At 46.1% G+C, this 24,721-nt stretch overlaps 1 protein-coding gene across 1 annotated transcript in view; it reads left to right on the top strand.

The window, feature by feature from the left end:
* DNMT1 (DNA methyltransferase 1) overlaps positions 1–24,721 on the top strand; it is a 59,552-nt gene that overhangs the window by 29,210 nt on the left and 5,621 nt on the right. Inside the window, exons 16-29 of the mRNA XM_082205928.1 lie at positions 1,796–1,893; positions 7,032–7,179; positions 9,812–9,927; positions 11,367–11,571; positions 13,118–13,251; positions 13,486–13,659; positions 14,162–14,383; positions 16,577–16,769; positions 17,257–17,347; positions 19,828–19,962; positions 20,153–20,435; positions 22,076–22,217; positions 23,345–23,511; positions 24,230–24,407. Of these exons, the coding sequence (XP_082062054.1) occupies positions 1,796–1,893; positions 7,032–7,179; positions 9,812–9,927; positions 11,367–11,571; positions 13,118–13,251; positions 13,486–13,659; positions 14,162–14,383; positions 16,577–16,769; positions 17,257–17,347; positions 19,828–19,962; positions 20,153–20,435; positions 22,076–22,217; positions 23,345–23,511; positions 24,230–24,407 (2,286 nt within the window). The remainder of the gene's footprint in view (positions 1–1,795; positions 1,894–7,031; positions 7,180–9,811; positions 9,928–11,366; positions 11,572–13,117; positions 13,252–13,485; positions 13,660–14,161; positions 14,384–16,576; positions 16,770–17,256; positions 17,348–19,827; positions 19,963–20,152; positions 20,436–22,075; positions 22,218–23,344; positions 23,512–24,229; positions 24,408–24,721) is intronic.

The raw sequence follows: 24,721 nt of genomic DNA, 5'->3' as shown, positions 1-24,721 counted from the left end.
GTCAGAACTGTTTCTTCTTTCTGTCCCCCAAAGAATCCTTGTTTGTTTTGAGACCCCCCCTATTGCTCTCCCAGAGATATAATCCCCAGAGTCCTCTGGAAAGAAGGATTGATTGCTAGACCACTGTTCTTTTTCAGGTAGCAAAATGTCTTGGGCCAACCCATTCTTGCCTATTTAAACAGACAGGAATGGCTTCCCTGAGCAGGTCAGCATTTGGAGTTTCAGTATTTGCCCAGCCCTAGAAGAAAGTCACTATAAGTTCTACTGATTTTGCCAGTCCCCCTGCATTTTTATATCAGGAGTAACAAGGTTGGTCTGCAATACAGGGATCTAAGAAGTACTGAAAAAATGGCTTTTTAAAAACCTGCAACCAGTTCTAATAATTGTAGGTGGCATGTGCCATCATTAAAATATGCATTTAGTTCTATGTGTGAGAAGGGTGCGGGAAGCATCTTTCAAAAATAATTAATTGGCAGGATTAATAGAGGACACCTAATCAGTGATCACTCGTATGCAGATGCTCCAGAGCTGCTGCTTCTGGGACAGAATTGTTATATTAAAAAGGTAGTGGATCAAAACAAAGAAAGCCCCCTTCCCCAAATGCCTGGCCACGTGCTTCATCTTGCAAGCAAAACTAAGCAAAAGACTCAGGTTCAGCCATAGGCTGCCTCCTTGCCTCCGACAACCACACTCTTTCTCTCCCCTTTGAAAAGGCTGCTGCTCCACTGTTGGCCACCCTGGAGCGCCAATTAGCTGGTTTTGGAGGGGAGGGAGGGCTCAGTTTCCTGAGCATCTAGCAATTCTGGTTGCATGAGACAAGCAAGTTTGGGTGAGCTCACAAATGCCAATTTTGTTTTTATGACTTCAAAAATGGGACAAATAGGGTGCCAGACGGGACAGGGGACTCTGTGCCCCCAAAACAAGACAATCCCATTTTTTTAAGGGATGGGTGGCAACCCTATTTAATATGACCTGTATTTTCAGAACTCATTTGCACAATTTCTATCCTGCACATTCCTGAGATGGTTAACAAACTAGTGAAAAACAGCAAAAGCTACATTGGCAGAGGGTGGAGAGAAATAAAATAAAGCATATATCCTTACACAATGAACTTAAGCAGTAGCAATCCACTCAAATGTACTGTAAAATAATGCCCAAATTTAAAAAACCCCAGTAATTCTTAAAAGTCTTAAGAAAACATGAATGTTTTTATCCTCCTGGTGTGAAATGATAGTAACAAGGGTTACAAGGCAGGCTGCCATGGGAAAACTGTATATAAAGTTTAAGGGAAGAAGTCAAACTTCTTAACATTTTCCCCAAATTCATTCCGTCTCTCTGTCTGTCTGTCTGTCTGTCTCTCTCTCGTAGCCTTTGCCAACCTAGCACACCCCAGATATTTTGCACTGTAGCTCCCATGGAATTGGCTGGGGCTCATGGGAGTTGTAGTCCAAAACATTTATCATGGGTAGTTCCCTCCCATTCCTGGGCTACCGTCCTTTATGTTATTTAAAGGCTGTGATTTGTTTTAGAGACTGCTTTGTTTAGAGGCCTGTTAGGAATTGCCACCAATGGAAGCTGGGTCAGCATCTTACTGTTTCCTAAGAGTTTGCTGAGTCTTCTTCACAGTGGAGCCTATCTTGGTTTGGGAGACACCTGCCCATTCTGCTTACCCACCCACAGTTTCCTTGTGAACTACCCTTGTTTGGATACTTGTCTCCTGGCAGGTGTTGGGCCATATGCATATGTTGTCTCGGCTCCTTCTTCCTCCCTTCCTTCCTTTTTTTTCTCTTTCCAGGTTTGCCAGCAGCCAGAGTGTGGCAAATGCAAAGCTTGCCAGGATATGATTAAGTTTGGTGGCACTGGGAAGTCAAAACAGGCCTGCATAATGAGAAGGTAATTATGACCTCTGCCTTGAAAGACTGCAAGCTTGGACAAGAGATTCATCCACCTGTGTCCATTTTTGCCGACCCAACACTTGAAAAATTATACATGCACTCAGGTTTATATAATGCACATAATTGTGTTACTACTCTTATTGAAATAAACCACCCACCACACAACTTATCACATCTCTGGTCAAGATATGTGAGGAACTGTTGAATCCTGACATGGCTATATGGATTTAGAATCAATGTGAATTGAACAGTTATGAGTTGAGGATTTTTTTTAGAATCATAGAATCATAGAGTTGGAAGAGACCACAAGGGCCATCGAGTCCAACCCCCTGCCAAGCAGGAAACACCATCAGAGCACTCCTGACATATGGTTGTCAAGCCTCTGCTTAAAGACCTCCAAAATAGGAGACTCCACCACACTCCTTGGCAGCAAATTCCACTGTCGAACAGCACTTACTGTCAGGAAGTTCTTCCTAATATTTAGGTGGAATCTTCTTTCTTGTAGTTTGGATCCATTGCTCCGTGTCCGCTTCTCTGGAGCTTCTCTTTGTTCATCCTAGTCTTCAGTCTTAAAATATTGTAACATTAGATTTTTACCTATTAATAGTCCATTTTCTCATATTCCCTTATAACATTACAGCTAGAGACCACTTAGTTTCTATCCAACATCATTCTAACATTCATTAATTTTACAATATTTCTGTAAATAGTCTTTAAACTTTTTCCAATCTTCTTCCACCGACTCTTCTCCCTGGTCTCGGATTCTGCCAGTCATTTCTGCCAGTTCCATGTAGTCCATCACCTTCATCTGCCATTCTTCCAAGGTGGGTAGATCTTGTGTCTTCCAATACTTTGCGATAAGTATTCTTGCTGCTGTTGTGGCATACATAAAGAAAGTTCTATCCTTCTTTGGCACAAATTGGCCGACAATGCCCAGGAGAAAGGCCTCTGGTTTCTTTAGAAAGGTATATTTAAATACCTTTTTCATTTCATTATAAATCATCTCCCAGAAAGCCTTAACCTTTGGGCACGTCCACCAAAGGTGAAAGAATGTACCTTCGTTTTCTTTACATTTCCAACATTTATTATCGGGCAAATGATAGATTTTTACAAGCTTGACTGGTGTCATGTACCACCTGTATATCATTTTCATAATATTCTCTCTTAGGGCATTACATGCCGTAAATTTCATACCTGTGGTCCACAACTGTTCCCAGTCAGCAAACATAATGTTATATTCAACATCTTGTGCCCATTTAATCATAGCAGATTTCACCGTTTCATCCTGAGTATTCCATTTCAACAGCAAGTTATACATCTTTGACAAAATCTTAGTTTTAGGTTCTAATTAGGTTTCTAATTTTGATTTTTCCACCTGGAAGCCAATTTTCTTGTCCAAATTGTATGCCTCCATTATCTGATAGTAATGAAGCCAGTCTCGCACTTTATCTTTTAATTTCTCAAAACTCTGCCGTTTGAATTTGTCTCCTTCTTGCTCCAAAATTTCCCAATATTTCGGCCATTTGGCCTCCATATTGAGCTTTTTCTGAGCCTTTGCTTCCATCGGTGACAACCATCTTGGGGTTTTATTTTCAAGTAAGTCCTTATATCTTATCCAGACATTTAACAATGCTTTCCTAACAATATGGTTTTTAAATGCTTTATGTGCTTTAACCTTGTCATACCACAAATATGCATGCCACCCCAAAACATTATTGAAACCTTCTAAATCCAAAATGTCTGTGTTCTCAAGAAGCAGCCATTCTTTCAGCCAGCAAAATGCTGCTGATTCATAATAAAGTTTAAGGTCTGGCAGGGCAAATCCACCTCTGTCCTTTGCATCAGTTAATATTTTAAATTTTATTCTGGGCTTCTTGCCCTGCCAGACAAATCTAGAAATGTCTCTCTGCCACTTCTTGAAACAGTCCATTTTGTCCAAGATTTGCAATGATTGAAACAAAAATAACATTCTTGACAATACATTCATCTTTATAGCAGCAATTCGACCTAACAAGGAAAGCTTCAAGTTTGACCATATCTCTAAGTCCTTTTTCACTTCTGACCAACATTTCTCAAAGTTGTCTTTAAATAGGTTTAAGTTCTTAGCGGTCATATTAACCCCCAGGTATTTTACTTTCTTAACCAGTGTTAAACCTGTCTCCTTCTGAAACCTCTCTTTCTCAATCGGTGTTAAATTTTTCTCAAGCACCTTAGTTTTTAACTTGTTCAACTTAAATCCTGCCACATGACCAAATTCCTGAATCAATTCTAATACTCTTTTAGTACTAGATTCTGGCTCCTGTAACGTCAATACTAAATCATCTGCAAAAGCTTTCAATTTGTACTGTTTAGCTCCGACCTGTATACCTTTAATCAAACGGTCCCTTCTGATCATGTTTAGCAGAACCTCCAGGACCGAAATAAAGAGCAATGGGGAAATTGGACAGCCTTGTCGTGTACCTTTATCTTAAATTCCTCTGTCACCACATTGTTAACTATTAGTGTGATGGGATGATGAGCTGCTTGTGCGTAAAATCCAAGTCCCTCAGAGTTTGTTCAAGTCCGCAAACCTCTGTCTGTAACGGAGCCCCTTAAGCATGGCTCCGTCAGTCGCTGGCAGATTCCGACAGTGGTTGCTTTCGGAATCGCTTCCAACATAAAAGCTCCTTAACGGAAACACGTCTTCTGGACTCACGGCGTGACAGTTTCCGGCGAGGAGTGGGTGTCCCTATGGGAGGTCCAGAAACCTCCCCACTGTTCTCACTGGAAGTGTCTCTGAGCCATTCCTCCTGCTCACCTTCCCTCGGAGACCCTCCTCTCCCCCTGCTGGTTCCCTCCTCAGCTGCTGAGTCTCTCCCAATCTCTGTGAGCCCTTCCACCTCCTGTCCTTCCGATGGCAGTTCCCTGACAATTAGTTTAGCCTTTTGTTCTGAATAAATTGCACTTATACCATTTTCAAACCTTTGACCAACCCCCATCCCCTGAAGATTTTTCTTCATGAAACTCCAATAAATATTGTCAAAGGCTTTCTCCGCATCTACAAAAATTAAAACAGCTTTAGTATTAATATTCACTTGCAGCTTCTCTAAAATGTTAATTATATTTCTCGTGTTGTCAGACAAGTGTCTGCCCGGGAGAAAGCCAGCTTGGTCTTTGTGTATCTCCTCTACTAAAACTTTTTTCAATCTTTTAGCCAATATATCTGCAAAAATTTTGTAATCCACATTAAGCAGGGATATGGGGCGGTAATTCTTAAGTTGTGTCTTTTCAGACTCATTTCTCGGTATTAGTATAATATAAGCTTCCTTCCATGACTCTGGCTCTTTTTCCCCCTCCAAAATTTCATTACAAACCTCCTTTAGTGGTTGAATTATCCAATCCTTCAAAGATCTATAATATTTTGAGGTTAAGCCATCTGGCCCTGGAGAGTTGCCCAACTGCATGTTCTGAATGGCAGTTCCATTGTCCCTTGACAGTCCGTTCCCAGGCATTAAGTGGTGGTCTTTGTTCCCTTTCTCTCTTCTTTTTTTGTAGGCAAAAAATACTTCTCCTTCTCCCTCCCCTCTCCTGCACCTCAGGGAGGGAGTTCTTTTTTAATTGATGTTAAGATTTAAGTCTTTTTCACCACGATTTTCAAGGTCTTAGCTTAGACAGTCTTCGCTTTGATCTATTTACAGAAAAACGGAAGGCGGACTTCCTGTTTATGCCTTCCCGCTTCAGTGCCAAATTAGTCCTTTTTTCCTTAAATTTCCCAATCTTCAAACTTAACCTACTCACGGGTAGTTGTTTGTTAGCCAAAATGTCACAGGAAAAAGGTCAGCGCTCTCCAGCAACAGCTGCGTGGCTTCACTCCACGGAAGAAGCAGTTGACTCTCAGCACCGCGCCAGACTCCCCGTTTCGCTCCGGAACTTTTTACAGGGTTCCCTTGCAAATTGGGGAGGCGCTAAGGGTGCCCGCCGAGTCCCACGGTCACAGGCTTCACCCGCCTGTGGTTTTCGAAGGGGTCCCCGCTTCGCCGTAGCGGCAAGACCCGATTTCCGCGAAGCTACTCCCTCTAAGCTAGAGGGAATCCGCCATTGCCGATGGCGCTGCCTCCGGAAGTCTACCTGGAGCAGGAGAAAACAACCTTTCTCCCTCCTCTATGTGACATCCTTTTATATATTTGAACATGGCTATCATATCACCCCTTAACCTCCTCTTCTCCAGGCTAAACATGCCCAGCTCCCTTAGCCGTTCGTCATGAGGCATCGTTTCCAGGCCTTTGACCATTTTGGTTGCCCTCCTCTGGACACGTTCCAGTTTGTCAGTGTCCTTCTTGAACTGTGGTGCCCAGAACTGGACACAGTACTCCAGGTGAGGTCTGACCAGAGCAGAATACAGTGGCACTATTACTTCCCTTGATCTAGATGCTATACTCCTATTGATGCAGCCCAGAATTGCATTGGCTTTTTAGCTGCCGCGTCACACTGTTGGCTCATGTCAAGTTTGTGGTCAACCAAGACTCCTAGATCCTTTTCACATGTACTGCTCTCAAGCCAGGTGTCCCCCATCTTGTATTTGTGCCTCTCATTTTTTTGCCCAAGTGCAATACTTTACATTTCTCCCTGTTAAAGTTCATCTTGTTTGTTTTGGCCCAGTTCTCTAATCTGTCAAGGTCGTTTTGAAGTGTGATCCTGTCCTCTGGGGTGTTAGCCACCCCTCCCAGTTTGGTGTCACCTGCAAATTTGACCAGGATGCCCTTGAGTCCATCATCCAAGTCGTTGATAAAGATGTTGAATAAGACCGGGCCCAAGATTAATTGCCTTGCTTTCTGTCTCTGAGCAATTGCATTGTTAGTCCCATCTTCAAACTCTTCTCTGCAGCAATAAGGGCTGGATTTAATGCTGCTCAGTGTCAAAGTATTGTAAAGCACTGTAGAAATGAGATGATTCAGGCAAACTAAATTAGCCAGGATTATGTAAAACAAAACATGTTTGTACTGTTGGTATAATATCTCAGTTGAGAAATCTGCTTGCAAAATGAACACATTGCCGAATTGAGGGGTTTGCGGGGAAGGGAGTGTGTGTGCATGTCTGTGCCAAATTAGGCCTCCATTTCTCAGCTGCACATTGTATTTTTAAAAAAATTGGTTTTAGATGTCCCAATCTGGCAGTAAAAGAAGCTGATGAAGATGAGGAAGTGGATGATAACATCCCTGAAGTGCCCTCGCCCAAAAAAATGCTGCAAGGAAGGAAGAAGAAGCAAAGCAAGAGCCGAATTTCCTGGGTGGGAGAGCCTGTCAAGGTATAACGCCTGCCCAGGAAAAGGCAGTTCAAGCAGTTGGAAAAGGGATTAGCTTGGTGTCTCACATCCAAGTTTGGGGGGGCGGGGATGCAGAGATCCCTTGAGTTCAACCTTTGCATTCTGGTTGTGTATTGCACTTCACTGTGTCATTTGGGGATACCCAGCAGCTTGCACTCCAGATGTTGCAGGACTAAATCTTCCATTATCCCTGACCATAAGCCACGCTAGCTGGGGCTAAAGGGTGATGGACACCCGCAACAGCTGGAGGATACCATGTTGGCTGCTGTTGGCGTTTAGTCGTTTAGTCGTGTCAGACTCTTTGTGACCCGCTGGACCAGAGCACGCCAGGCACTCCCGGAGTTTCGTCAAATTCATGTTGCTCGCTTCTATAACACTGTCCAGCCATCTCATCCTCTGTCGTCCCCTTCTCCTTGTGCCCCACATTGGCTAACCCTGGTGTAAAACAATGTTGTGGTACATTGCTAGATGCCCAATCAGTAGGTGTCCACATTATGGGCCTGATATTCCTGGGTGCCCTATCATTTGTGGTTTAGACACATCTTTTGTCTTTTTAAAAAAATACTTACTACGTTTTTTTAATAGAATCATAAAATTAGAGAGTTGGGAGGGATCCCAGGGATTATCTACTCCAACCCCTGCAATGCAGATGCCGGTCAACCTCTGCTTAAAAACCTCCAAGGAAGGAGAGTCCGTTCCACAGTCAAACAGCTCTTACTGTCAGAAAGTTCTTCCTTCCTGATATTTAGCCAGAGTTTCTTTCTTGTAATTTGAAGCCATTGGTTCAAGTCCTACCTTACAGAGCAGGAGAAAACAAGCTTGTTCCATCTTTGATGTGATGAATGTCACATGCTTTAGAGATCCTTTAAATATTGGAAAATGCCTAGCATATCTCATCACGGTCTCCAACCAACCAACCCACCCATAACAATCATTCTCTAGACAGTTCAGAAACCAAAAACATTAAAGCACAAACTAATTAAAGGAAGCTGAAACAATTTCTTTTTTGCAACCATGAAAGTTTGAGACACGCTTAGCAGAAAATGAAAAGAAATTAAATCCAAGCTATGCAGAGACCTAAAGAAGGCAGCAGTTCTACACACTGCCAGCCAGATGCTTTGGTTCCTGGTGCAGTTGTGGCCAGGCAACATCCTCTAATCCAGTGGTTACCAATTAGGGGTCCAGGGACCCCTGGGGGTCTATGGAATGCACCCAGCAGGTCCGTGGCCCCATCGCTTGCCTGCCCCCAACTAATTTTTTGTCATTTTTGCATGGTAATATCACAAATTTTATGTTCAGTTTTAGCGCTGTGCGATTTTTCAATATATTGGCCAAAATCAGTTTCGAAATCACACCGTGATAATGATTTTGACCCAGCAATACACAGTAATATATTGCTCCTTGTACAAGGGAGAGCAGGGCAGCCAATTGCACAATGATCTCAGCTGATAACGCTGCTGATCTGAGCTGCCTTTGCTCACACTGAGGGAAAACAGGGCAGCTGATTGCAGGGTGCTGCCTTCTCTTCACGCTGACGGAGAACAGGGCAGCTGGTCACCCTCACTCCAAGGCACCGTGGCACTACCTTCCCCTGGCACTCAGGCAGAGCAGCTTTTCTCAGCAGGAAAGCAGCAGCAGCCACAGTGGGGTTTGATCCACCCCCACCCCCTCCCACCCAAACCATGTGGTGGAGGGGACTCCACTTCCTCTCCCTCCCTCACCCATCTGATCCCCACGCCTCATCTCCAATTTCAGACTGTTACGATATTGAAGCAATGCAGCTGCGAGCTGCTGGTAGCTTGAAAACATCACATGATGGAATGTTGGGACTGTTCCGTGGGAAACAGAGGGACAGTCAATTCACAGTGCAGAGGGCACCAGAATTAGCTCAGAGTGTAATATGAGCTGTACAGGAAGTACAGGGGGAGTTTTTTTTTCTCGGCTGCTGGAGTTTGAAGAGAGCAGTCACGTTTTTTGTAACGCTGCAAAGACAGAAATAAAGGCATGTAAATACGTTTCTGTCTATCTCTTTCCCCTGCCTGGAGGGGGGGGGGCAGGAAAGAGTGGTGTGTTCTTCTCACGCTGAGAAGGATCGCCTATCGTGACCTCTGCCTGGATCTTGCTGGGAAAGCAGACAGGGAGGTCACCAGGAGACCAAGCCGGGTGCCTGGGAGAGTTGCCAGTTTCTCCTGATAAAGGCTTGATTCCCGACACAGACATCTTGATATATCAGAATATCATGATGTTTAGCTGCTGATATATCATGATGTTGAAAGCCAGATATTGCTCAGCCCTAGTCTGGTTTTGTATACTGAAAATCCTTTGCTTTTTAGGGAGTACCCCACATTTTGTTCTGCTTTGCAGAGTTAATTTCCATAGAGTTATCAAAATATTCAGAAGTAGGGGGTCCATAGCTTGAAAAATAGGGGGTCCTCAGTAATTAGCTGATTGGGAACCACTGCTCTAGTCCCTTCTGCCAAGGCAGAGGGAGCTCTGAGATGTGATGACAGCAAGCAAGGTGGGTGTCAGCGTGCTTATGTAGTCTTCAAGACCCCAGCACTGGTGCTTTTCTCGTCTTGCCGTCTCATTGACACCACCCTCTTTCTGTCTGCAGATTGACGGCAAAAAGGATTTCTACCAGAAGGTGTGCATTGATTCAGAGGCCCTGCAAATTGGTGACTGTGTCTCTGTCAGCCCGGATGACCCCACAAAACCTCTTTACTTGGCAAGGTGTGCTGTCATGTTGGTGGTGTAGGGGCTGGGCTTGGACTCAACCTTCTGTCCTGTCGTGTAACTTGGACAAAGGCTACCCAGAAACTGTATTTAGGGAAAGTGGCAAGTTGCTTATTAGGCTGTATACAATATGTATGTATTTTATTACCAAGCATGTTAGAAAGAGAGAAGCCGTGGAAGGGGGATTGCATTTACTGGTATGAATTATTCTGAGCCCACTGCTGCTTTCTAGAAGGTGGTCTCCCCTGTTCAGTATAGGCTTCTTTTGTAAGCTGTTGCAATGTCCTGGTTAGGGGGCTGAGCTGTGAAGTAGGAAGCCCTAGGTTGAAAGACGGCCTCAGCTGTAAACTTTTCAAGTGGCCCTATGCAGTCTGCTCTCTCCCAGCCTTAGTTCTCCCCCCACCCCCAGTCTTCAGTATAAAGGGGTCTACTGGCCTACAGTGGTACCTCGCAAGACGAAATTAATTCGTTCCGCAAGTTTTTTCTTCTTGCGAGTTTTTCGTCTTGCGAAGCACGGTTTCCCATAGGAATGCATTGAAAATCAATCAATGCGTTCCTATGGAAACCGCCTTCAGACCAGGTCCGGGGACAGTCTGTCCCCCGACCTCTTCTGAAGGCTGGGGGGGGGGACAAGGGCTTTTCTTCCCACCCCCAGCATTTTAAAAAACCCCGGGACAGCGGAGGACTTCTCCGCTGTCCGGGGCGATCTTAAAATGCTGGCGGGCGGCATTTTAAAATCGCCCCGGGACAGCGGAGGACTTCTCCGCTGTCCGGGGCGATTTAAAAGCCTCTGGGAAGGCAGGCAGGGGGGACAAAGACTTTCGCCCCCCGTCCTGGACCTCTTCTGAAGGCCGGCGGGGGGCAAAAGTCTTTGCTCCCCCCCCGCCTGCCTTCAAAAGCTGTCCGGGATAGCGGGAAGTGCTTCCCTGCTATCCCGGACTGCTTTTAAAATGCTCGCGGTGGGGAGCAAAGCCTTTCGGCCCCCGCCGGCCTTCCTGGACCTCTTCTGAAGGCCGGAGGGGAGGGGAGGCTTTGCTCCCCACCGCCAGCATTTAAAAGAGGTCCCCGGAGATTTCCCTATGGGCTTTCTTCTTGCGAAGCAAGCCCATAGGGAAATTCGTCTTGCGAAGCAACTCGCAAACGGAAAACCCTTTCGTCTTGCGGGTTTTCCGTCTTGCGAGGCATTCGTCTTGCGGGGCACCACTGTACTTACAGAGTTCATAAGGATTGCTGATTTTCTTTTGAGCCTTTCTAACCCTTTGACTTGCACAGAGCTATAGGTAAAGTCCTCTTGCCTCCCCACATGTTTTTTGATGCATTCTCAGCTAGGCCACCTTTTCTGGGAGCACTTCAGACAAAACATCTTTTTCCGAGGGGGTGTGTGATGTCTTTGCCTTGGTTTCCAGTTTGAAGCTCATCTTTGTTCCTTCTCCCAGAGTCACTGCCATGTGGGAAGACGCCAGCACTGGGCCGATGTTCCATGCCCACTGGTTTTGCCGTGGCACTGACACCGTTCTGGGAGCAACCTCTGATCCGCTGGAACTTTTCTTGGTGGACGAGTGCGAAGACATGCAGCTGACTTACATTCACGGCAAAGTCAATGTCCTATACAAGGCTCCCTCAGAGAACTGGTCCCTAGAGGTATGTTGAGGAATTCCACTGCTCTGGCAGCTTAGATGGAAGGGTGGCACCACTGTCTCCCTCTGGAGATGAGGGGCCAGGCTAATATGCTCACAGTTCTCCACTATGTCTTGTTCTTATCTTACGCCTGGCTCCAGCTTTTGGGAGGCAGCACTGCAGCGGCCCATGGCAGCTACTTAGGTTGGTCACAGCACCATGCCAGAGCTGCCTTTGCCTGCTCATGAGGAGTAACATAGGAAGAAGTTAGGTAACTGTAAGGGGTGGGGGGGTGTATGTGTGTATACACACACACACACACACACACACACACATACACACACTTTATATTTAGTGGAATTGGTATAATTCTTAATTCTAAAACAGTCCCTAAGCAGTGTATATAAAATAAAACATACATTCAAATTACAGTGGTATGTACCTAAGGTTACATACGCTTCAGTTTATATACACTTCAGGTTACAGACTCCGCTAACCCAGAAATATTATCTCAGGTTAAGAACTTTCCTTCGGGGTGAGAACAGAAATCGTGCTCCGGCGGCGCGGCAGCAGCAGGAGGCCCCATTAGCTAAAGTGGTCTTCAGGTTAAGAATAGTTTCAGGTTAAGAATGGACCTCCAGAACGAATTAAGTACTTAACCTGAGGTACCACTGTATCAGTAAGAATCAGACTTAAATACAAACTAGCCAAAAGAAAATTACAAGATATAAGTAATATCAGCAAGTACAAAATAAGCATTTTAAAAGAAAACCACATGCTAAAATGTCAAATTTGCATATCTTCACAGGCTTGTCTAACTGAACACAAAAGGCTTTAGCCGGTGCCAAAAAGAATGCAGCCCAAGTGGCTGCCTAATGTCAAAGGGCAGGGAGTTCCAGGCATAGATTCTTCCCTGCGGAAACATCAGTTTCCTGCAAGTGCCAAATGAACATCCTGTGGCATTTGTAAAAGTGCCAGTTCTGCAGATAAAGCAGTAGAGTGGGCATATATAGGGTAAGGTTGTGAAGAGGTTCCCACCCTTGTCAGATTCGGCTGCTGGCTGCAGGAGGGCTGCCTGGGGGCCCCATGTCAGGGGTCTGGGCCAGGCAAAGCACCAGCTTTTTCTAAGACACTGGAAGGATCAAGTCACCTGATAATTCCAGTAGGAGCTGTGACTTTATGTGCAGTCTCCTTGCAAGGTGGTCTTGAAGCATAGGTTGTCCCACCCCCAAACATTTTTCTTTCCGCTTCTGCCAGCATCTGTTGTGGCATTTCTTATTTTATTTTTACTTCCAGCTTCATAGGGACACCTTGGGCATCATCTCTCCCCCACCATAACTATGGCAGCACATTTTCTTTTTGTATCCGGTCCATGTGTTGCCATTCAGAACATCCTGCAGCCAGGAATTCCTCAGACAAACTGAACTTGGGCTTTTGTGGCTTCTGCATGTGTTTGGGTGCATGTGCACATGCTGAAATCATAATGGCCATTCTTGTTCTGCTTAGATAATCTGCTTGCTTTCATCTCTCTCCTCCCCACCCCTCAACTTCCAAAATCTTCTTCCCATAGGGAGGGCTTGATACAGAGATCAAAATGGTGGAAGATGATGGCAGAACATATTTCTACCAAATGTGGTATGATCAAGAGTATGCCAGGTTTGAGACTCCGCCAAAGACTCTGCCTCCTGAAGACAACAAATACAAGTTAGTGCACCAGACTAGAAGGCTTTGGCAGGGGAGGTGTAGCTGGAAAATATTGAAAGTGGGGTAGAAGGCATGGATGTGTAGCCTTCGGTGCGATAGAACTTTATGGAATCGGTCTGGATGCTCCAAACTGTTTCCGTTGTCCCATTAATCTAGCGCTAGAAGGTGAGGGTTCGTTGGTGTCCACCCCACGCCACTCAATCTAATCCAAGTATCCATCTGCTTTTCTCCCAGGTTCTGCATGAGCTGCGCAAGTTTGGACGAGGTGAGGCAGAAGGAAATCCCCAAAGTCTTGGAGCCCCAGGAGGAGTTGGAAGGGAAGATGTTCTACAGCATGGCAGTGAAAAATGGAGTGCAGTATCGGGTGGGAGATGGCGTCTTCCTCCTTCCAGATGCCTTCCTGTTCAGGTTGGTCTTTGAACTGGCTTCTGGGTGGAGCAAGAGAAGGGATTGCTTAGTATAGGGCTGGCTCCTTTGTTGATAATGCAGGAATCAAAAATCCAAATTGATTCATACCAGCCCAACGCATTTAAAAATGTTTATTTTTCAGAATATCACATCTTAAAACGTCATTTAAACATCAACAGTAGAAGAAAAGGGTCACTAAAAGGGAAGGAAACTCGTGGGATACAGTTGTGGGAGTTAAAGAATTAAGAAAGAAATGCAATTACATTGCAGATCTTCAGGGCAGCCTTCTAAATATTATTGATCAGTCAAGAGTCCTCAGCACAGCCTTGCAAACCCATCAACAATAATTATTGTGCAGGCCACAAAATTTTGTGCCCATTTGTCTGCCCACACTTATACCAGTTTGAAGTCACTCTCCTCCTATTTGCAGAAACTTTGACTTTGTGTCGCTCATTGATTGCCCTGGTTTTTATTTCATTCCCATTTTCTCCCCTCTCCCCAGCCTGAGGCTTGCCAGCCCTATCAAGCGGCAGAAGAAGGAGGCCGTAGACGAGGAACTGCATCCTGAGCATTACCGCAAGTATTCTGAATACATCAAAGGCAGCAACCAGGATGCACCTGAGCCGTATCGCATCGGCCGAATCAAGGCAATCTACTGCAATATTCGCAGCAACGGCAGGCCCAACGAAGCAGAAATCAAGCTGCGTGTATACAAGCTTTACAGGTAAACAGCAACCAGGATGGCTTTACCAGCAAGATGGAAAAATAAACTTTGTTTGTGAATTGGGGATACAGAAGGCATCTTCCATATGCATATCCCTAAATGGGAAACTTTGTGTCTTCCTGGGCGCAAAGACCTTGCATTCAGGATTGCCCATGAGGTAACCCCGCAAAGCAAAACAAAGATATATGATCCTGGTAACTTGCTGTTCAGGAGAAGGAGCAATGTTTGGATTCAGGACCAAATGGCCACAACCAAATGCATCTTTGTATTTTAACGTGTTATTTTAAAAAATGCTAAGATCAGTTGCTGAATGAGGATTGCAGCAGGCAGGGAGGAGCAGCTTAGCTCTTTCCCCTTTATTGTGGTCTTGATGAAAATTCCTGCTCATTAAAGCTGCTGTTGGGGGGGGGGGGATCCTCTGTTTGTGTCAATAACGTGGACACACTTTGTGTCTCTTCTACTTAGGCTCCCTCCTCCTCCTCCTCCACCACTGTATAACAGGTCAGAGGGGTTAGGATGTATGTGCCCCACATAGTGGAGTGTAGAGTAGTCTTTATTGAGGACTAGCAAACAGTGGACAGCTTACAGTTATAAAGAGGGCTCCTTCTTCCTTCTACAGCCCCCCTTTCCTCCAAGGAGCTCAAGGTGGCATACATGGTTATCGTCCCACTTTTATCGTCACAAAACCCTGTGAGGCAGATGAAGTTGAGAGGGAGTGACTGACCCAAGGTCACCCAGGGAGCTTCATGGTAGAGTGAAGATTTGAACCCAGGTCTTCTAACACACGAGACATGAGACGTAGGGAGCAGACCTCATAAAGGAAGTTTTGAGAGAACAAATGGTTGGAAGAAGGCTTGAGGATTTTTTACATGGCGATTGGTTATGGTGATGGTGTTGATAGATGTCAGGAGGCAGGTGTCCTGTGGGAAGTCCCTGCATCCTGGTAACAAAATGGTGACTAAGGAAGATGTACATGGGCAGCATGGGACTGAGGGAGAAATCCTCAACTTAGAAAAATGACTGGCTGGCACACCAGAGAAGAAAACACCGAAATGTATTTCTGCAAAGTGTTTGAACTGAAGGTGGAAGGGTGGAAGAGACCAGTGCTAGCCAATTTAAGTAAAACCTTTATTTTTGAACTCTTAAGTGCAGCTGTTTTGTAGTTCATGAAAATCTTTAATAAAAATTATTTTTTTAAAAACAGCAGCAGCAAGTAAAATACATAGTTCTAAAGTGCCTTCTAAGATAAAATAGCTGAGCCAACATTGAGAAACATCTGAAATGGCAAAGGTTAGGCCTACACTAGGCTAGGATGTGAACAGGTACATTTTGTTCATGTAAAAAGCAGCATGTGGGTGGAGTGTCTGCTACCCCATTCTCAAAAGTAAATATCTCATATGGCCGCTTACAAATATTACTATAAAGTCAATACAGTAAAATCCGAAACTGCCTAAGATCAAATCTGCATATGCAAAAATGAGTCATTGCAGGCCTTCCAGAATAAACATGTTTTCAAAGCACAGTTAGAAGTGCAACAACCTTTCTCTCAGCCTGACTCATTCCTAGTATTGGAGCTGGGCTTGTGGGCCTGTTTAGCTTCTTGAAACCATTGATCAAGAAAAATACTCTTCTGCCTCCCCTGCTTTATTCATGCAGAAGACAGAGACATGATTGGTCAGATGTGGCTGCTCCATCATTTCTAGCTTGACTCCTTACTGAGTACATTAAAATGAAAAACACCAATATTCAATATCTGAGAGCTTGGTCATCAAACAGAATTTAATAGTACAAGTGTTTGTAACCCAATATCCAGTGTGTTCAGTGTTTCTATTTATTTTATGGGGCGGACAACAAATAATGGAAGAAAAGGCAGTGCAGGGAATGCCCAACTCCCTTCAGCATGGCCAGTGGCCAGGTAGGATTATGGAAGTTGTAGTCCTAAGAGCATCTGAAGGGCCACGGGTTCCATGCACTTGGGACACAGGAGTGAAGTGACCAAATCAACACCCAGACAAAATGTGGATGGCAGAACTGAAGGCAGGCAAGACTGCCTTCAAATACCAGGGCAATGGGAAAAAACCTCTGAAAGCGACATGGCTGAGGAAGCATCATTTATTTCATGTTGCATGTTTTGTTGTTTGGGCCTGCTCTCTTCCCAGAAGAAAATGCTTCTCTGTGCTGCTGTTTTTCCAGGCCAGAGAACACCCATAAGTCCGTGAAAGCCAGCTACCATGCAGACATCAATTTACTATACTGGAGCGATGAAGAGGCTACCGTCGAGTTCAGAGATGTGCAGGGCCGCTGCACGGTGGTGTATGGGGAAGATTTGACAGAAAACATCCAGGACTATTCTGCCAGTGGCTCTGATCGCTTCTACTTCCTAGAGGTGACCTTTCCCATGGCAGAGTTTGACTTGTGCAGGCATTGATGCATTCTCTACATGCCAGCTGGTAGCCAAAGGCTGCTAAAGCCCTTAGTGGCTCACAGCATTTTGGGGTCAGAGATGCAAAATCCATCCCCACCCCAAACATGCACTAATGAACATGAAGACCAATTCACTGGCACGTTTCCCCCGTGTAAGCCCCATTTATGATAAGGAGGGACCTGGGCAGGAGAAGCACTTAGTAGGATGCGTCCCTTGGGTCAGGCGGGGCTGCTGCCTGGCATCCCGAATCCACTACCTGAGGGAGCTGTTTTATGGTGGGCTGGAGCCTTTGGTCTAAAGTATTAATTTTCCACTCTGTCCATGTGTCCCAGCTATGTACTTGGAAGCCCAAGGAACTTTCAGAAAAGTTTTGTGCTTGGTCTGGGCTAGCTTGAAGGCCAAAATGTTTAGTGTTAAGTTTATTTTTATTTATGTTTTTGTTTTCTAGGCATATAATGCAAAAACGAAAAGCTTTGAAGACCCACCATATCATGCCCGTAGCTCTGGAAATAAAGGGAAAGGGAAAGGGAAAGGGAAAGGTGGGTGCTTAATCAGTACATAACTGCCTCCGTCAGACTGGTGTTTGAGCCCAGCCCACTCTCAGGGCGGGATTCGACTAATTAGTCCTGCCAGTGGCAGGCTGTGCAAAGACTTCCCCCTTCCCCTTGTTGGGGGTCAGGATAACCTCAAAAACAGCCTGCAGGGGAGGAGAGCAGGGGATTGTTCCACGTGGAAGGCTGAAGAGTGCTGAATTCTTCCCTCAGACCTTTGGAAGTAGAAAGGAAGGCTGTGTAAATGCTGCCCTGCAGGGAGGCAGGCTGGGGGTAAGGGGAGAGAATCAAAATTCCGAATTAATCCAGTAATTCTGCAGACAGAAAAATGATTTTAGTAACTCATATCAGACACTACAACGTTGGGTGGAGTTCAACCAAGTCCTACTCTGAGTAGACTCATTTAAATTAATGAACCTAACTTAGTTATGTTTGTTAATTTTGTTAGGTGTACTTGGAGTAGGACTAGTATTGAATTTCACCCATTTCTCATAACTGATGGCTTGCATGATTGTGCTAATCCATGTGGAGGCACAAAGAGCTTTGCAGGGCATGGAACCAACCCCCCCCCCTTGACTGCTGAGGGGAGCTGCTCTGTCCTCAAGCATCTGGGACGACTCTAGCGCTATATATTTCAGTCCTAGTTTTGCAGACACCAGTGGTAGTAACTCTGGAGAGTTATTTCCAGTCCCAGTGGCTGAAGGCAGTTTCCTGTGTTCTTTTAATGTATTGTTAAATGAACACACAGGACACCCCGTTCCTTACTCTCATTTTGCATAACTGCACGAAAGCCTAATCTATAGCGGGGTTTTCTGAAGGGTGGGGGAGCCACTCACAGTAGGCTCCCGCTCTCCCTCCCACCAGTTGCCAAATATTCCAGCAGCTTGTCTAAGAAATAGCACTACTGTCTCCGAGGGATAATAACACCCTAAAAGGGAAATGTAGTTGGGGGCCCATATCTGATCATGTGGGAAAGCCCCATGTCCACCCAGCGAATGGGCAATAGAGGCTTTCATTGTGGGCTACCCAGAGGCATCTGGTTGGCCACTGAGAAGAGGATGCTGAACTAGATGGGCTGCTCAAATGTGTGTAAGTTATCCAGGGAAGCTGGATACGCATGCAAATGTAATGAGGGGAGGAATGAGGAGGCAGAGTTTCCGGGTTGTAGAATGGGCTGTTGCACTTCAGAATGCAGGGAGGGATCTTCTTTTTCATAGAATCATAGAATCCTAGAGTTGGAAGAGACCACAAGGGCCATCGAGTCCAACCCCCTGCCAAGCAGGAAACACCATCAGAGCACTCCTGACATATGGTTGTCAAGCCTCTGCTTAAAGACCTCCAAAGGAGGAGACTCCACCACACTCCTTGGCAGCAAATTCCACTGTCGAACAGCTCTTACTGTCAGGAAGTTCTTCCTAATGTTTAGGTGGAATCTTCTTTCTTGTAGTTTGGATCCATTGCTCCGTGTCCGCTTCTCTGGAGCAGCAGAAAACAACCTTTCTCCCTCCTCTATGTGACATCCTTTTATATATTTGAACATGGCTATCATATCACCCCTTAACCTCCTCTTCTCCAGGCTAAACATGCCCAGCTCCCTTAGCCGTTCCTCATAAGGCATCGTTTCCAGGCCTTTGACCATTTTGGTTGCCCTCCTCTGGACACGTTCCAGTTTGTCAGTGTCCTTCTTGAATTGTGGTGCCCAGAACTGGACACAGTACTCCAGGTGAGGTCTGACCAGAGCAGAATACAGTGGCACTATTACTTCCCTTGATCTAGATGCTATACTCCTATTGATGCAGCCCAGAATTGCATTGGCTTTTTAGCTGCCGCGTCACACTGTTGGCTCATGTCAAGTTTATGGTCAACCAAGACTCCTAGATCCTTTTCACATGTACTGTTCTTAAGCCAGGTGTCCCCCATCTTGTATTTGTGCCTCTCATTTTTGATGCTCCCCTGCATGAAAAGCTTCCTGCAAGTAGCAAATTAATAGATCAGAGAGTGGGTTTGAACCTTTCTTCCCTGCAGCATTCACTGCAGCAGGGGTCATTTTTAAAAGATAGCATCCCTCCCCTGGTAGCTTAAAGTAGGGCGCCCATTCCCTTTTGTTCTGCTGCCCAAACTCTGCCTCTTCATTCCTCCTCTCAGTACATTTGCATGCATGAATAAAATAAAGGAAAACCATGAGAGGCTCCCCCCCCTGCCTTTTGCATGGTGGGGAGGGAGGTGAAGGTACAGTGTCCTAGCTCCCTATGGAAAGCCAGCAGCTGGCCTTCAAAAGCCTCTTATACTTCTTGAAAATCTCCCTTGCATTGCAGTGTATCACTTTCTGAAACTGCTCTTAAGGGGGCCTTAAAAGTCCAAGTCCTGTCCTGCACCCTGTGGGATCAGAGTGCCAGCTGCGTAGCTGTCTTGCTATGACCCAATTTTGAGCACCCTCTCACCCCAGTTTTTTTCTGTTTTTGACACAGGTAAAAGCAAAGGGAAATCTTCAGGAGCAACAGAGCAGATTGAAATTGAAACTGCTGAGATTAAGCCATCAAAGTTGCGCAGCCTGGATGTCTTCTCTGGCTGTGGAGGCTTGTCAGAAGGGTTCCACCAAGCAGGCAAGGCCATTTAAAAAAGCCATTGGAAGGCTAGGAAGTGCAGGATTAGCAGCCAATATGATGGAGCCAGTGGTAGATTAAGTTTTGTTTGCCGGGAGGGGGGGATTTTGTACCCTGCCACCCGGCTTTGGAAGTGAGGCGTGCAATGTAAAGCTCTTTTTCCTCTCTTGGTTTCTTTTCCCAATGGCAGAAGTCACAGAGACTCTGTGGGCCATCGAGATGTGGGAACCAGCAGCACAGGCCTTCCGCCTGAACAATCCTGGCACCACAGTGTTCACGGAGGACTGCAATGTCCTGCTCAAGCTGGTCATGTCTGGGGAGAAGACCAACTCCTTGGGTCAGAAGCTGCCACAAAAGGGAGACGTGGAGATGCTGTGCGGTGGACCACCTTGCCAAGGCTTCAGTGGGATGAACCGCTTCAATTCGCGCACCTATTCAAAGTTCAAGAACTCTCTGGTGGTCTCCTTCCTCAGGTTGACAGTGGCTTAATCAGCAATATAAGTTCTAGGGGGAAAACCATTACTCAGCAGTAGATCACATGCTTCAAATGCAGAAGATTGTAGGTTCAGTCCCCAATGCCTCCAGGTAGACTGGGAATGTCCCCCCACCCAATCTGAAACCCTAGGGAGCCATTGCCAGTCAGGGTAAAGGTAAAGGGACCCCTGACCATTAGGTCCAGTCGTGGCCGACTCTGGGGTTGCGGCGCTCATCTTGCTTTATTGGCCAAGGGAGCCGGCGTATGTGGCCAGCATGACTAAGCCGCTTCTGGTGAACCAGAGCAGCGCATGGAAACACCGTTTACCTTCCTGCCGGAGTGGTACCTATTTATCTACTTGCACTTTGACGTGCTTTCAAACTGCTACGTTGGCAGTAGCAGGGACTGAACAACGGGAGCTCACCCCGTCACGGGGATTCGAACCGCCGACCTTCTGATCGGCAAGTCCTAGGCTCTGTGGTTTAACCCACAGTGCCACCCGCATCCCGCCAGTCAGTGTAGACCATTCTAAAAAGCTGAATCAGGGTTGTGTATGTGTTGTAGTTCCACAGGAGGATAGAACATGGACCGTGACAGTGACTACAGAGTTCAGCTTTCCTGGAAGATCTCTGTGTATTTTTTTCTTTAAGCTGGAGGTGAAGGTGAGGAGGCACATTTCTAGGCCTTGCAAGTGTAAATGAAACCAAAGCAGGTAGTGTGGGTGGAGACCCTGTGCCCCCCCCCATGGTGTTGGACTCCCACTCCCAACAACCCCAGTCAGCATGGCCTGTGATCAGGGATGATGGGAGGTGTAGTCCAGCAACACCTGGAGGGGAGGGCCACAGGTTCCTTGCTCCTGTTACCAGCATTTCCAGTGACTGGATGGCTTCAGTGCCCTACATATCTCCTTCCCCCTTCACATAACTATAAAAACCTGAATTATTGTTTCCATTAAAATGAAGAGAAATTATGCAGTTTGTTCAAATTTGCACAATTACAGCCTGAACTTTGAAATGCACCCACTGTACACCTTGTGTAAGGGGAAGCTTTCCTCAAGAACAAATGAAAGGTGGCTTGGGAATTTGAGATCACAGGTAGATTTGTGGGAGGCCGAGAGAAGCTGCGCAATAATTTCATTTTAGGATCCCTCATCTGTGCTCTGATCAAGGGAGAAGCAGAGTACACTCCCGTTAAGCCAATGTGACATAGTGGTGAGACTCTGCTTTGAACTGGGAAGGTCCCAGTTTGAATTTCATTTCTGCTATGGATTTGCTAAGGCAAGCCACTCTCATCCAATGGCCCTCCAATACAGGAATCTTATCAAACCGCCTTAGGTAAGGTATGTGTGTAAGGTATGCTTGAAGCGCTCTGAATGCCCCAGAGCACCATAAAATGTTTTTATTGTTACTCCTTACTGCAGTGTGTTCACTTTATGAATAAGTATGCATGGAATGGGTGAATGTTCTGTCCCTCAGTGGCCGGAACCCTTGTAAGACCTGAGGCTGTACTGGGAGAGTGGGTGAGGTGGTTGGGCTGGGACTTGCCCCCATATCCTAGTGTTGCTGAGGAAACCTGACTGCTGTTGGAGAGGGGAAAAGAGCCCACAACTGAACCCCTATGACCCTTCTTGTTCTCCAGCTACTGTGACTACTACAGGCCGAGGTTCTTCCTGCTTGAGAATGTGAGGAACTTTGTCTCCTTCAAGCGCTCAATGGTGTTAAAGCTCACCCTGCGCTGCCTTGTCCGGATGGGATACCAGTGCACTTTTGGGGTTCTGCAGGTATGTTAGTTGGGCAGCCTCCCTGTCAGAGCAGGGGACGTGTCACAGTGAGTGTGTCCTCTGCAGGTTCTCAGAAGGAGAAAGATTCCTCTTAGATCTGGAGTCGAACCAGAATGCCATGAAAAGTGAGAGCTGTTAGGTGGTTTTGCTGAGCTCCCTCCCTCCCCCAACCCCCAGTATGCCAATTCTTGGGTTGCATCAATAGTTTTGAAGAGAGTTTAGAGCACAGGTGGGAAACCTGTGTGGCCCTCTAGAATCTGGAGGGTTACCACCAGATACGGAACTCCAAGCTGGGGTAGGGGCTTTTTTAGATTGGAATTGTTTTCAGGTGGTGAACTGGTGCTAGCTGTGCTAGATTGTGGCAAACTTGATTGAATAATGCAAGGCAAGGCAATAAATTCAAAACGACAGCTAAACGTTTTTTAGCTGACGCGGCAGCTAAAAAAGCCAATGCAATTCTGGGCTGCATCAATAGGAGTATAGCATCTAGATCAAGGGAAGTAATAGTGCCACTGTATTCTGCTCTGGTCAGACCACACCTGGAGTACTGTGTCCAGTTCTGGGCACCACAATTCAAGAAGGACACTGACAAACTGGAACGTGTCCAGAAGAGGGCAACCAAAATGGTCAAAGGCCTGGAAACGATGCCTTATGAGGAACGGCTAAGGGAGCTGGGCATGTTTAGCCTGGAGAAGAGGAGGTTAAGGGGTGATATGATAGCCATGTTCAAATATATAAAAGGATGTCACATAGAGGAGGGAGAAAGGTTGTTTTCTACTGCTCCAGAGAAGCGGACACGGAGCAATGGATCCAAACTACAAGAAAGAAGATTCCACCTAAACATTAGGAAGAACTTCCTGACAGTAAGAGCTGTTCGACAGTGGAATTTGCTGCCAAGGAGTGTGGTGGAGTCTCCTACTTTGGAGGTCTTTAAGCAGAGGCTTGACAACCATATGTCAGGAGTGCTCTGATGGTGTTTCCTGCTTGGCAGGGGGTTGGACTCGATGGCCCTTGTGGTCTCTTCCAACTCTATGATTCTATGATTCTATGACAAGTTTTTAGGCAAGTTTGCAGCTTTTCTTCTTCCTCAGCATTAACGTGTGTGTTTTAATCTTCCTCCCTTCCAGGCTGGTCAGTATGGTGTGGCCCAAACACGCAGGAGAGCGATTGTGCTGGCTGCAGCCCCAGGAGAGAAGCTTCCCATGTTCCCTGAACCTCTGCATGTCTTTGCTCCCCGAGCCTGCCAGCTCAGTGTGGTGGTGGACGATAAGAAGTTTGTTAGCAATATCACAAGGTAACGGCCGTCTTTCAAACTTAACTGTTGGCAGTTTCATGGTGTGTGCATGTATGTTTGGGGTGCCTTTAAAGACAAAAAAACCAGAACCCGGCTAGAGTTCAGCTTTCAAGGATCCCCTGACAAAGGCTCTTCTCTGCCATCCATTGTTGGACTTAAGGCTATGCTCCTAAACTTTCTTCAGCATCAGCATGTCTAGAATCACACTGAACACTGATTATTTTTAGTACCTTATCCAAACTGCACAGTTTCATTGCAAGATCACCACTGTTTGCAGATAAGCCTCTTTTTTACATATGTCAGGTTTCTCATTCACATTTTGGATGCATTTTTGAGCTGATTCTCACATGACAAGGGACAGATTTATCTGAGTCCCCTCCACTTGTGCTTTGAGCCCTGTTCACTGAGTGCAGAATGCCTTCCACCAGGGTCCAACATACGTAAAGAGGCCAGGAGAAGCTCCCAAGAGCCCCCTTCCCTTATTCTGGCCAGCAGCCATAATCTTGAAGCTGTTTTCTGAAACTTATTTTTTAACGTTGGGAATAACTACTCTTCTCAAGTAAGGCTTTTTATTTGTCAGTGGAAGCAAGTTTTAGCCAAAGCCTGCTAATGAACCATGCTTCCTGGTATGAGTGGGGCCATGCCCCCCCCCCCCCCGAGTAGGGGAAGGCCCAGGCAGGAGTTGATCTGTAAAGCACCTTCTTCTGCTGTTCTCTAGGACCTATTCAGGCCCATTCCGAACCATCACAGTCCGGGACACCATGTCTGACCTTCCTGAAATCAGGAATGGGGCATCAGCACTTGAAATCTCCTACAATGGGGAGCCACAGTCTTGGTTCCAGAGGCAAATTCGAGGCTCTCAGTATCAGCCCATCCTCAGGGATCATATATGCAAGGTGAAGCACTTTTTCTTACTATGGTTATCTGGTGATGGGGTGGAATGCACTGTATTGAGGTCCAGAGTTTCCTAGGAAGAAGGCTCTCTTGATAGCTGCATTCTGATTTCTGAGGCAAAGTCCTTCGGCTTCCACACAATTTGAAGATGGGAAACTGCCTCATGCAGAGTTGGACCTTGTTCCATCTAGCATTGTTTCCACCGATTGGCAGCCTTCTCTTCCAGCGCTGCCTGGAGATGCCATTGGGGATTGGACCTGGGACCTTCTGCCACTGAGCTGCAGCCCTTCCCCTTGTGCTGCTGGAGAAAAGGACC

Source organism: Podarcis vaucheri, assembly GCF_965113315.1.
Source record: "Podarcis vaucheri genome assembly, chromosome: 17".
Classification (NCBI taxonomy): Eukaryota; Metazoa; Chordata; class Lepidosauria; order Squamata; family Lacertidae; genus Podarcis; species Podarcis vaucheri.
This window is presented reverse-complemented; position numbering and strand designations above follow the sequence as displayed.